Source organism: Ictidomys tridecemlineatus, chromosome 6, assembly GCF_052094955.1.
Source record: "Ictidomys tridecemlineatus isolate mIctTri1 chromosome 6, mIctTri1.hap1, whole genome shotgun sequence".
Taxonomy (NCBI): Eukaryota; Metazoa; Chordata; class Mammalia; order Rodentia; family Sciuridae; genus Ictidomys; species Ictidomys tridecemlineatus.
In genome coordinates, this window is record NC_135482.1 from 49,451,374 (window position 1) to 49,466,069 (window position 14,696).

At 37.0% G+C, this 14,696-nt stretch overlaps 1 protein-coding gene across 5 annotated transcripts in view; it reads right to left on the reverse strand.

Annotated features, from left to right (window-relative positions):
* Msrb3 (methionine sulfoxide reductase B3) overlaps nt 1-11,071 on the reverse strand; it is a 160,167-nt gene extending 149,096 nt beyond the window's left edge. For 3 of the 5 annotated variants that reach the window (XM_040280370.2, XM_078053207.1, XM_078053208.1), the window contains exon 1: nt 10,741-11,071. In XM_040280370.2, coding sequence (XP_040136304.2) covers nt 10,741-11,056 — 316 coding nt within the window. In that variant the 5' untranslated portion in view covers nt 11,057-11,071. Of the gene's footprint in view, nt 1-10,062; nt 10,214-10,740 lie in introns of those variants that run through there. The other 2 variants (XM_005328702.5, XM_021728684.3) reach the window with 2 other exon arrangements.
* Between the last annotated feature and the right edge of the window lie 3,625 nt (nt 11,072-14,696).

Below are 14,696 nucleotides of genomic sequence, written 5' to 3' on the forward strand. Positions count from 1 at the left end.
CTAACTACATATTTTTAGATGGAGGGCAGATAAAGAGAGATAGCAAGGACATAAACAACTTATAGAATAGCTTGATCATATTGGATGTTGGGTTGAACAAGTTTTTTGTTTGTTTTAAAGATGAGAGAAATTTGAGCACATTTAAATAAGGGATATTAGGAAAGTATGCAAGAGCTTGGAAAAACTTAAAGACATCAAAAAACAGCATGTAAGAGAAAAGTATAATTAATTAGCTACTTTAGGAAATACAAAAGCTGTTCAAGAAAGTCATGATACAAACATAGTTTATTTCTGAATGCCAATGTGTTTCTTCTTCTGAAATTTGAGGGTCTTGGGTCAAACTGGTAGTTTCCAATCACTATCAAGAACTTTCTTTTATTTAACCATTTTCCTTTTGTAATCTCCGCTTGTAATTTCACAATGAAAGTGATTAGCAATTAATAAAATAAGTATTACAAAGTTCAAGATGATTACTGATTCATCTAAGACCATACAAATGTTTATAAAAAGAGAATGCTGCTGCACAAATATAAAGAAACTGGCCCAAACAAGCAAAAGAAATCAAGGAACTCAAGTCTAAACCACAGACCAAAAATTAAAAACTGAAAAATTTCAAATTATGAAGAAGGTATATTTTTCTTTTTAATTAGGAAAAAACACAATGATAAATCCTGCAGAATCAAACAAATTTGTATAAAATGAAAGATTGAAAATAAATCTGGGGAGAAGAGGAGGAATGGAAAAAGGGAGATGTTGATCAAAGAATACAAAGTTTCAGTTGGATTGGAGTAATAAGTTTTATGGTTAATGTCACAGTTAATAATAATCATTGTATAATTAAAACATGTTAAAAGAATAGATTTTTAAAGTCTTCACCATAAAAAATAAATTGGTGAGGTGATGGATATATTAGTCAGCTTGCCTGAATCTTTCTACAATGTATACCATATATTAAGACATCACATCATACCCCCATAATTACATATAATTATTATTTGATAATTAAGATTGATTTAATAAAAATTTTATAATTTTAAAAAGAAAAGCATGTTCTAACCATGAAGCAAATTAAACTGTGGCATGACTTCGAGCAACTGGTGTTGTTCCTGCAGGAGAACCCAATTGAACATCGAGTGAAAGCCATTTCCTTTTTAATGTCCTAGCAAGGTTTTTAATACCTTAAAAAGTTAAGTGGGAAAAAAAGAAAAGACTACATCAGAGTCAAATAGTGAAATGATGAAAGCATGGCATTCGTAGCCAGACTGCCTAGTTTAACTCATGGTCATACAAATTACTGAACATCTCTGTGCTTTAGTCCCTAATATTTTTTCCCTATGCTTTATCATGATGAAAAGTAAAATCTGTACCTCCTTGGAAAATTTTCACCAACATTCAATGAGTTGGTACATGTAAATATAAATGCTTAAAACAGTATCTGAAACACAGTAACGTGAGTATTTGCTATGATTTTACCACAATTATCATCACTATTATTATTGTTACTATAGAGATGATAAAGCTTAAAAGCAACAGAAGAAAACGCAAAGATTTGACTTGATAGGAAAATACAAGAATCCGACTCCACAAATGTGCAAGAAGCATAAATAAATTAAAAGTAGAAAAACATGGATAATAAAAGAAATGCTGATTTAATGAAAAATGAATTCTACATAGCAATACAGATGGCAAAAATAATACTATATGGGAAAAGCAAGCTACAGAAGATATACAGTAGATAATACCATCTCTCTAAAGTTCTAATGCATGCAAAACTGAACAATGTAATATGCAGAGATTCATCCATAGTAAAAGCATAAAGCAAGAGTTTATCAGGTATCATTAAATAAAAAACACAAAATGCAGGACTGCGGGTACCTCTGAGCAGAAGGAAGATGTGACTGACAAAAATCACAGAGGCAGCTTTAGCATTCTATTCTGAAGCTGGTGAGAGCCGCCTAATTTTTTAAAACATCGTTTTTTATTCCTTATATGTACATTTTATATTTGTTGAATGAAGTATTTTATGATTAAAAAGACAAAAAAACTTAATAATAAATTTTAAAGGCAAGAAAACATACTTTTCGCCTGTCAATAAAACATTTTTTCTTTAAAGCTCATAGTGAAGATTTATTTTTCAATCTTTACTTTCAAATCTTTAAAATCAAGATTAAGCAGTGCTAAGAGTTAAATATATTTCTAAGATGGTCAAAAGCAAATTCCACTGGTAGTATACCTTTGTTAAAAGAGGACTTTTTCATCTGAGATATATTTTCAAGCATAGACAAGTAATTACTGGCTGTGTATACAGAATAACAGACATGATTTCTGGTGCTTAATGCCATTATTTCAGATGGGATATTCAATATGATACCTGTAGTACAGTATAATCTATCATTTAAATAAATACTAAATTTTTAAGAGGGTTATGTAACTGCCTGTAGATCAAATTACTGGACACACTAGGCTACAAAGTACAAACAGATCTTAAAGAGCATCTGTAGTTAGTTCAACAAAATAGCTTGTGCAACTTGAACAAAACATAACAAGAAAAGAGAATTTTATAATTAACTAATCATGTTATTTTCATTAAAAATTATGGAAGCTATTGGAGACTTTTAGACAATTCAGATCTACAGAATCTTAAACAAAAAGCAACACCAGGTATTACCTTGTCTAATTCATTCATTTTGCAGATATTAAAACCAAGACACAAGACACTTAAGATAAGAACAGGTCTAGGAAAACCCAATCTCCCAATTCACCACCCAGTGTTCTTCTTATGCCTGATTCCCTTGCAACCTGATCATGAACACAGGATGCAAATACTCAAATGAACTTGCAATTTCTCACATACCTCTATTTATAGACAAACATCCTCTGTCCTCAACCCATTCTCTTCCTGGAAGGCAGCCTGAGTTGAAGACATATTCATCTACCAAAAAATCAGAAACAAGGACTATGGTGCACTTTTATTTTTTGCTTTCAATTACTGTGAAACTAGAAATCCAAGACCACTCGTGGTCTCTCATCCATTGTCGTGTCTAATCCCCTGGATGATGTCCAGAGAGATACGTCTGTACTTTTTCTCAATTACACACCACTAATTTAAGTATCCATCTATAATAGGCATTACACAGTTTCCCCCTAAGCCTTACCAAACCAAAATTCTCTGACCACCAAACAAAATAAAAATAAAAAAGAAAGAATAAACATAAAATGTAGGACTCTTGATTTATGCAAGGACTGTACTGCTTTTCTTTTAATATTGACTCTACCATGCACCATAGTCCTATTTTCAATAATGGCTTAAGTTTAACACGTATACTGAAGGATTTTTTGCTTTAAATAAAAAGAAGAAACTACAAGGATTCATCATATAATTTATAGTACTAGAAGACAGTTATGTTATGGTCATAGCAGTAACAGCTATAGGTATGTATGTATGTATATGCAAATAATTTTCTAAATTTCACCTTAAAATCTCTCTACAGTCCTAGGAATGATGCTCATATACTTGAAAATGCAATTTTTAAAATTTTTTAAAATATATTTTTAGTTGTTGATAGACCTTTATTTTATTTATTTATTTATATGCAGTGCTGAGAAACTAACCCAGTGCCTCACACATGCTGGTCAAGCGATCTACAGCTGAGCTACAACTCCAGCCCCAAAATGCAATTTTTAAAGTATTTGTATACTGTATTTGACTTCTAATCCCTGAGACTGTTCAATAGGCCAATCAGCATAAAACATATTGCATGCTATAAAATAAGCATTAGGTGTTGTAAGAGTATATTGAGGAGCTTCCAGTAATTCCAAAATTTCAGTTATGGCTGACATTTTCAAACAAAAACTCTCCCCCACATTCTAAAGCAAATGATAATGAGCCACTGGAAGTCAAAGCCAGAACTTCCCTGAGAGTATCTATAAAACAAGAATTCAATGGCTCTCTGTAGACTAAGTCATAATTTCTATATATGTGCACTTTCCAAACAAATGCTTTCATATTTTTTTTAAAATGCAAGTCAAAGTTTTATAGTAGTTGTTATGTACTTTCTCAGTGAAGAGCTACTAAAAGCACAACTACTAGCATATGAGAGTTCTTATATATTTTTTAAATTTAGCAAGTCAGAAATTACTCTTAATACTCTACGCCATACATAAATGTGTCACTTTAGACAAATGTTATGAATAATGTACTATTTTTAGAAACTGAGGATCAAGATATATGGTTGGTTTAGAAGCTGAACTCTGAGAACACTTTATGCCATTCTTAATTCTGTTTCACCTGTAGTCATCTCCATGTTTTATAAATATCTGTAATCTGTCTAAATGAAGGCTCTCATAAGATAAATTCCCCCAGCTTACCTTCAGGTCCTAAAGTTTCCAAATCAGCACATATTTGGGTAACTCAATTATACAAATGCAGATAACAATGCTGTTCCAAACTATCACATCCAAGTGTCAGAGGTTACCAAGTGTCAGAGGTTATCGTATGATGGCCAGTGTGACCAACTCAAGTGAACAGGATTCTTATACAGGAGACATTTAAAGAGATAACACAAGCAACGTGTTCTGTTTTATTTTAACCAAAAAAAAAAAGGGGGAGAGAAATAATTTTTATCATAATTTTTTGTTTTTTAAGATTAGGAACTTGTCAACAATTATCTTATGGTTAAGAACCTGACCCTGACAACAAAAAGTGCCCATAAAAGACTTCTCAAGTACACAGGGTACTCCATCTGCTGGAAATCACATCTTCACATTTTGTCTATTCTTGGGGAAGAGAAAGGGAGGAACGAGGAGGAGTGTGAGACAGAATATGTGTTCAGCACTAACTGAACGACTTGCAGGAAGTCCAAATTATAGAAAGAAACAAGGTTTTGTGATGATGAAAACAACTAAGGAATCCGTTCTTTATCTTAACAAAGCTGAGATGCCATGGAAGGAGGATTAGTCAAGAAAGTAGCAGCAACAATTTTGTACTTTAGTAAGGTCATTCTGGGTGCAGTATCCTTTATTCAATTTTTCCCACATATTATTTGTAGAATTAAAAAACAATGTTCCTTAAACAAAGAAAGCTCAAGGATAGAATGCCAGAAGTTGAGTGAACATCTTGTAAAGGCAGATCAAAGGGCCTAGGATGTAGCTAATAGGTAGAGCACTTGCCTAGGTTCAAGTTCCAGAACCAAAAGAAAGAAAGGAAAGAAAGAAGAAAAGAAAAAAAAAAGAAAAACGTAAAGCCAGATCAAATTCTATTTTCTTTATGATGTTTTTCCTGTACCCTTTCTCTTACTTCAGCCAACTAATGCTCTCTTCCTATCTTTATTTTTAAACCTCCTTACTCATACATGTTTTATTTCTAACCCAAACTCTCTCCAAGTTCCAATCCCACACCATCTGATTCTACTACACATTTCCATATAAATGTCCTACCAGCACTTCAAACAGGAGATCTAAAACAAAACATTTTTACCCTACCCACAAACCTGAGTTCACACTCTTTCAATCAACCAGTCTTAACATCTTATCACCATCCTTTACTCATCCCTTGTTTCCCAATATCCAACTAATTGTTTATTTCTGTTTAATGTGCTTCAGCAATACTTCTCCAACCCCATACCTACCACTCTAGTTCAGGTGTTCTTTGACCAAAACATTTACAACACTTTTTTATTCATCCCCTGGTTTCTTTCCAATTCAATTCATTCTCTGAATTATTAGATAATATAACCTATAATTCAACTCCAATTATGACATTTCAAGGATCAAGAAACTTCAATTTCATACCTTACTAAATAAATCCAAATTCCTTGGTCTAGCATTAAAAGGTTTCCATGTTCTAAGTCAAACCAAATTGCTTCTACTTTGTCTTCTTGCTATTCCTTTTTAAATATGCTCAAATTTTTTTTTCTATGCCTGCTCTCTGTCTAATCTGGTAAATAAATGTAAGGTGCTCCACAAAAGTTTACTCCTTTTCACATAAGTGTGCTACATGCTCCCTCCCTGTACCATTTTAATTGACAGGAAAACATCCCATCATTCTATATATTTGATCTTCACAATGAAAATCAGAATGTTCATGGGAAAGCCTGTAAAATCTAAGAAACAGACTGTAAAAGAAAAGCACTGTGACTGAGTTCCAATGTCAAAGGAAAATGGTAGTAGCAAGTAAGATGTCACAAAAGTATCAGAATATCTGAAAAAGTAAAAATCAATATAACCTGAATCAGGGCTGGGGTTGTGGCTAAGTGGTAGAGAACCTAGCACGTGCGAGGCCCTGAGTTCAATTCTTGGCACCACATAAAATAAAAAAATAAAGATACTGCATCCAACTACAACTAAAAAATAAATATTTAAAAAATATATAACCTGAGACAACTGATCCTGAGCCATATCCAAAGTCAGTGATTCACTAGGCTACAAGATAAATACATATAATGAAGAAGATAAATACATATAGACTAAATTATAACACAGTGGTAAAAGTTGTGCCAACCAAGGTATAAACTGTTATAGAAAATGTATAAAATGTATAGGAAATTACAAATTCTACAAGATGAGGAAGGCTTCACAAAACACCATCTGAAAGAGGTCTTAAGGACTTCAATCTGATAGAATAGTTGCAGGCCACAGGAATAGCCTAAACTGATGAATTCTTGGTCCCTAAACTATTTCTAAGAATATCTCTAATTACATTAGTTTAAATCAATTTATCCTAAAAAGCTATTTGAGTTTGGCATTTTATCCAGTGAACTCCTGAAAATATGCAGATGATTATCTGCAGAATGGATTAGTTGCTATCAGACAGGATTTTCCTACCTCAGTTGCATGCCAAGTTTATAATTCCTAAATGTGGTGCTAATCTCAGTCTACTCCCCAGAAGCTTCTTTCCTCTTCAGCATTACTACAATAATGTGAAGTGCACTAAGGTCCTAGGATTTCACTGACAATGTCACACAGTTCCATACACATTTCAGTCAAGAACAAATGATTCATTTTAAGGACTAATATCTCCATGATGTAAAATGTAATAAGGCATATGCAAACCATCTACACGTACTACATCCTGTAGATAACTCCAGAATTAGAAGAAACGTTAGGAAAAATCTAGATCAACCATATGACCCAAAGTGTCTACTATTCTCTTCCTCTCAAAAATTTAAGATCAATGCTCAATAATTTAGTCTCTCCTTGTGCTTGGAGTCAAGGGACATATAAATACTCAGGAGCTGCTGAATAGCCACATTCAAATATCAAAAACAACAAACAAAAAAGACATAAATAAAAAAAGTCAGCTAAAAGAAAATAAAGATGCAAGGAGAGATAAGACTAGAGACAGGGAATGTTCCATGTTTTCAAATCCCTGGTCTCAGGCCCCACCTGATAAGGTCTGTCTGAACTTGGCTTCCAGTAGTCTTCCAACAAATTCCTTTCTTCCTTCCTTCTTTTTGCTAAAACTTGTTCAAGTTCATTTCTGTTACTTGCAAGGGAAACTTAAATGAGGCAACAACCAAAATTTTCCATAAAGTCAACTGACTGATTTTTACTGGTCTATGTTTTTTATAGTTTCTTTTTTTCTTTAATTCTATTCCTTAAAAACCACAAGTAGACTTTGATATACTATACAAATGAACATGTGAACAGGGATCAGAGCCTTTGCTAAGCATTTCGAAAAGAAAATGCATTATTCCCAGGAAAGAGAAAACAATAGAACATTTAAATTAAAAACAAAAACCTTAAGTTATCTGTACAGCAATAAAAAATGTTACCTAATAAATGGCCAATTTATTTTAGCTGACCACCCTCCTCTGCAAAGGTAACTTAATTCTGAATAAATCAGACAGGTAGATAGATCCACTTCAGTCTTCTGTGGATCAAAAGGTGATACCCCAACATAGGTCATTTCATTTGGAATGCTTCCAGCTAACTAGCCACAGCCTTCTCAACCACAGAAGGTTCAGGAGCTCTCTGGTGGTGTCCCTAACCCTAACCCCAAAACCAAAATTGAATATCAAAATGATATCAGGGCCTTAACTTTACTATCCACAAAGAGCAATCGGGAATTTATCCTATAACATAACTAGCACTTTCTACTAGTAGATGAAGAGAAGAAAGTAACTGAAGTTTAATACTATGGACTCTGTGTGTATGAAGACAATCTTGAGGCAGAATTGAGCTCCCCAAAGCTGTATGCACACCCATCAGATCTAACTACAGTTAGACCAGCTTAACAAGTATAACAAGTCAGAAACTGACAATCAGAAGTTTGAACCAGATGTGGTGGGTGGCTCTGCAGGGTTAAATAAACAAAAACAATATTAAAGGATCCTGGAGTCAGAAGAACATGGAAACTATACCCAGCTTCATCATTTTACAGAGAAGGAAGCTAAACTCTGGAACTAAATTCATCAAAATAAAACTAAATTCATCAACCAAATCTCTAACTGTAATACATTAGACAGTTGAAAATAAAATCAAAGGGATTATGACCAGTTTATGATAGAACTAAAAAGTATTATTTCCTAAGGTTGCTTTTGGATGATTTAGAATCTATGCTCAATAATTTAGTTTCTCCTTGTGCTTAATAAATACATATTAGAATAAACATGTACTAGAAAACTAATGAATCCTACTTTGCAGATAATCTTTGCATATTATCATTACTTGAGTAAAACAGTAAGGATTTCTGACTTAAGAGGTTAACATTTTAGTTATAATATTGAAATAAGCACCTTGAAAGAGTAAAAATAATAAATTGATTTGAAATGTAAAAGTTTTATGTTGCAACCTTGGGAATGAGCAATATAGACACTGTAAAAAAGTTAAAAATCTAGATGGCTAAAAGCTACTTATTTTAAAATAAGAAAAAATTCCAGACATTCACAAAAGGCTCTAGTAAAAGTCACCAAAAATTAGACTGATACACCAGTTGGGACCAAAATTAAAAGAATCTATGTTTAAAAGATCCAAATATAAACTTGTTAAAAATTACTGGCAAGGGGGCACATGGCGGTGGATTTGGGTCATCAAGGGCTATTTTACCAAAATTATTAGGTAAGTCAACAAACTGAGGTGCGCGCATGTGCACGCGTGAGCACACACACAGCATACATATATTTCCTACAATACAATCCATTCTTTTTTTTTTTAAAGAGAGAGAGAGCGATTTTTTCAATATTTACTTTTCAGTTTTCGGTGGACACATCTTTTCATTTCATTTTTATGTGGTGCTGAGAATTGAACCCAGAGCCCCAGGCATGCCAGGCGAGCGTGTTACCGCTTGAGCCACATCCCCAGTCCACAATCCACTTTTTATCAGCCAGCACAGTATTTTTTAGAAGCCCATTGATAAAATGAGAAATTAGAACCTGTTGTTTGCCAAGAAGTGCTATCCCGAAACAAACATGAAACTGATATCATAGCTTATATTAGTATTTATAAGCTGCACATTTAATAGTTAAATATTGTAAATATCTGCCATTAATTCTAATTGACAGTTGTATATGTTCTAGGAACCATGAAGATTGTTATAAATAAAATTATCTTATAAAATCTATTTGCTGCCTATGCTGCAAATGAAAATAGGATACTAAACCAGAGGATATAATCTATGTTTAGAAGAGTCAGCTTTCAACTAATTAATGTGTCCTACTTAGCCAAATCTTATTTTGACAGCTTAGTCTATTGATGACAAAAACAAAAGCAAACTGAAATCTCCTAAATAATCTCAGCTCTCAGGAACTGTAAATTTCTGTTCTTCCATTCCAAACAAAATAAAGAACCTAGAAGCTTTGACCGCTAGTTACTCATCACAAAAGTAAGAATTCACGCAATTTCACATTTACCTTAATTCCTCCTCAGTATTTTGTACATGCTTTGAAGAAAATTATCTTTTAAAACCCTTACAGTTACGACTTAATGGCTTCTAGTCTTAAACCTAATAAGGTAGAATGAGGACTTTACATTCATAGTTTGACTTGAAACAGTTCAGTGCAAAACTTTAAAAAAAAAATAGACTTAAATGCTTTTTTCCGTTTAAAAACAAAACAAAACTGGTACCTGGCAAACTGGGGGATCTCTGCGATTTTTGGCCTATGAGATGCCAGCCGGGCCCGCGGGAGACTGGCCCAGCGGCACAGGAGGCACGGAGGGAGGGCAGCGGCGCGGAGCCCCGGGGGGCGCTCCTCCACGCCGCTCCCCGTCCGCCCCCGCCCGCCCGACGCCCCACTCCACAGCGTGATACGCGGCGGTGGCGTGGGCCTGGCCGGCTCGTTCCCACGCCCCGGGCCCGTTATCTGGGCGGCGACGCCCACGGGGCCAACTTGCGCCGAGTAGGGGGCTCCGGGACAGTCCCCTATCCCGGCCGCGGGCCCCGCGCCCCTCCCTCGCCACTCGCCGCTGTGGGGCCAGACCCCTCCCTCGGGCCCGCGCCGGGAAAGAGCCTCCCGCAGGCTCAGGTTCGCTCTGGGCAAGGGGTAAGGTGTCAGCGCGGCGGCCAGGCGCCTTCCGTCGGCGGGGGGAACGCTGGCCAGCCCTGACCTCCTTCCAGTCAGCCCCTCACAGCCCGCGCGGGGCGCAACCCTCCCGCGCCCCTCCTAGGCTCGGGAAGGGGGTGTCCCCGCCAGAGGCTGAGGGGCGCAGCCGGCGCTCGGAGGGGACCTGGCTTCGGGTCACACCCTAACTTGGCAGGGTCGGGTGGGAGGGGTGAGGCGAGGTGGGAAGGAAGACTGAACTTACCAGACTGCGCGGTTGCCCGCGCCGCGACCGCGGCCAGGCAGAGGCAGAGGCAGAGCGAGAGGGGGCGCGGGAGGGTCCACCGCGCGCTCATCGAAAGGCCAGGGAGCCGCCGCCGCTGTCCGAGCCTCCTCCTCCCTCCCTGGCTCCGGGCGACGGACGGGGCGGCGGGAGGCATGACGGGAAATTCCTGGGCACGGGCAGCCGAGTCCAAATATGAGCATAGGAGATGAGCGAGGGAGGACCGGGGAGCGCGCCGGCCGCGGACGGGGCCCGCTGCCCGGGTTTCGGCGGCCGCCAACTCCCGCCTCCAAGGCATCCAGCCGCCGTGCGCGAGCGGAAGGTGGGATTCCCCTTGCCCAGGAACATCACCTCCAACTTTTTGGGCCCAAGAGCAGAGCCCAGCACCCCATCCGACCCTTTTCAAGGTTCTGAGAGTCCTATACGACTGGGAAAAGGAGAAAACTATGTAGGGAGTGGACCGTGAGACAGTGACCCAGAGGAAGACCTGTCAGGGCTTGACAACCTTGATAGTGAGGGGATAAAAAAATTCTGGCAATTACTATGTATGGGAAGGTAAGGCAGGAGCGGCATGGCCAGGCTGGGAATATCACTCAGTTGGTAGAGCACTTGCTTAGCATGTGTAAAGGCCTGGGTTCAATGCCCAGCACCACAAAAGAGAAACTGGATTTTTAAAAGTTAGGAGAAAAAAAAACAAACAAACAAACAAAAGGAAGCTGTGTTGCCACTTAAAATATCCACATAAGTATTCTATACATATAGAACAAGCATTATATTATAGAGAACACCACCCAGGTGAGGGGGCCCCTGCCAGAGTTGTGTGTGTGGAAAGGTCTTTCTCCAAACTTGTATTTTGAACACCATATATGGAATCAGACAAGCTGACTGAACAATGGGTTTTCACAATAGCTAGATGCTGAAGTTTACACCAGCCTTTCTCCACCTCCAACCTCCATTCGTCTCTTGCCCTCCAAACACACACACTTATTTCACACAACTCATCTTGTATTTATTGGAGCTTGTCTAAAGTGTAATGTTGAAATGTATTCAAAAAGTGCTACCTCTGATGACCAGAATGTCAGTCCCAGAGGGTTAATTACAGGCCCAAGCCTGTAGTTGTCTGACTTTTCTTTGGCACTAATTCCTAAAGTAATCAAGTCCAAATGACCCTTAGCCTTCCAAGACAATGTAATTATGTCTTAATTACTATATTTTTTCACTTTAATAAATGAGACAGGACCCAGAGATGGTAGGATGAAATATAATTATTTATGAACATTTTAAGATGCTACAGAAAAGATTTATTGATGCAAAACATTTAAGGGGTAAATGTCAAATAGATTTAGAGGGTAGATTATTCTAATATGAACTAAAGTGGTGATAATTTGTACATAACACTATTTGTTTGAAAATGCTTTATTTGAAAATCGGAAACTTTATTTCAAAACAGCTTCAATTCTGGCAGACTATTTAGGTCTGTAAGCCAAAAATCAGTCTATTTGCAAGTGATTCCCTTAAAACATCTGGAATTAAAAAGCACCACATCCCATGAATTATGCCTGGCAGATGGGCAGATTTCACCTTTAAACTTACTAACAGTGATAAGGAATCTAAGGAAGGGCAGGTGACCTAGATAAACTGATGGTAAATAAATTGTAATATAGTAAATAAATAATCCAAATGACCCATAACATTACCATTCAATTAGGTACCTAGAACCGGGTATTTGCAAGGAAATACCCAGGAAATTTGAGTATTCTTTTTTTTTTTTTTTGTATATTTAATCTTGTATTACATAAGCATCTGTTTTTCTTACTGCTTCCAGAATACCTGGCACAATTCTTTGCCCATAGTTTAAATGTTTAAAACAAAAATGAGCACAGCCATTTGTAGACTAGAATCTAGGAAATTCCTCATAGAGAAAAGCATGTTTCAAAGGATTATAATAATTATGGCTACATTTAAAATATTTCTGTTGGATGATCTTAATTACTAAAATGTAAAATCATGAAGAATGCAATGTCATTACATCTTGATTTGTGTTTATAAGTGAAGAGTTAATTGATCAAATTTGCAGATTTTAATTGCTGTTCTAAAGGTTAAGTACGTTAATGGAGTTAAGAACAAAAGTTCATGAGTTCATAAGTTAATGACCGTCACTAAGTTAGATGTTTTATACCTGATGTCTAATTTTAATCCTTACAAATCCTGTGAGTTTATTCTCTTCATCCCTATTTACAGCTAAAGAATCTAAGATAAATAGTATGCTACCAGAAAGGGGTGAGGTAGTACTGAAATTTAAACTGTTCCAAAGTGCATATACAGTTGTTTGTTTATTTTTTAAGTACCAGGGATCCAACCCAGGGTACTTAACCACGGTGGCACATCTCCAGCACCCCCCACCTTTTTTAAAATTTTGAGACAGGGTCTCCTTAAGTTGTTTAGGCCTTGCTAACTTGCTGAGGCTGGCCTTGAGCTTGTAATCCTTCTGCCTCAGCCTCTGCAGCTGCTGGTATCACAGGCCATATTTTTTACTATACTAAATTGTTCTATTTCCCCAATATTACCAAAAAAAAAAAAAGGAGGGGGGACATTTAAAAACTATACTCCTTGGGCTCTTCTGATTTTAAGTAACTTTAAGTATGTACTCAGGTTACCTCAAGTACTAGAAAATAAAAGAATGGCAATTAAATAAAATGCTAAATTAAAACTGAAAAGGAAAAGAAAATGTAGAAATATGACCAGAAGTTTAACTGGTTTGTCAGATCATGCTTTTCGGATCTAGGGAATGGGTCCTATGACTTTAATAGCTGGGAAAACAGGAAAGGTGCCACCTTTATATCATCCTCTTACAAATTTTATAGTTTAACCATTAATATTTTAATCATGTATTTCACGATGCTTTCTCTAATGTCTTTTTCATTGTATCCTTAGTAACAATCATTTTAACATAATACTTTGACCATTGATTTTAAAGGATCAGGAGACATAATCACTTCCCTGCTGCCTAAACTATCCCTCCCCCTCCCCAGTGGTGTGCTGGTAAACATTTAGCAACCATATCTGGACCCAGAGGTATGGAAGAGGTGCAAATTTGTAGTATTAACCAATTTATGGGATGTATTGGTAATATTCTTACCAATTTAATGTCTCTGAGGCAAAATTGGGAAGCTAACTCAGCATAGTACTAGAGCCAGCTCTAGAATACTACTGCTCCAACTCTTCATAAAATGTCTTGAGAATACAATAATCATCCAACCACAGTTTTGTCTCTCTGCCTGTCTTTCCACTTCTGCTCCCATACAGTCCTCTCACAATCAGATGCCCCCCGGGAGAGAATCTTATTCTTTTACCGTTCTTATGAGTCTGTAGACTGACCACCCTTGAGCCAGATGCCCTCTTCTAGTTCTTCAGCTGTGGCTAAAATATGAGAGTCACATGCTACAGAACATGGTCAGCTATTTGCTGAAGAAGCAGACTATGATGGGGCCATGCTTAAGGCAGCCGTGTTCAAAAGGAATGTGTAAGCATGACAGGCACCCAAGCTATAACCTAATATGCTTTTCTAGTTCTTAAATAAAATCCTCTCTGCCACTGCACAAAGCTTTGGGACAGCCCTCTTCCCACATCCTCCATGGAACTGGATGGATACCAATGACTACAAATGGAAAATGGATGCATTAGGACTAAATACCATTCCAAAGCCTCCAGCCAAAGAGAAAACTCTTAAGTTAGTGCTTAAATTCACTGGACATCTATCGAATGCCATTGTTTTAAGGTTTTTTTTAAAATATTTATTTATTTTTTTAGTTTGTGGTGGTCACAACATCTTTGTCTGTATGTGGTGCTGAGGATCGAACCTGGGCCGCACGCATGCCAGGCGAGCACGCTACTGCTTGAGCCACATCCCCAGCCCCTCGAATGCCATTGTTTTAAAA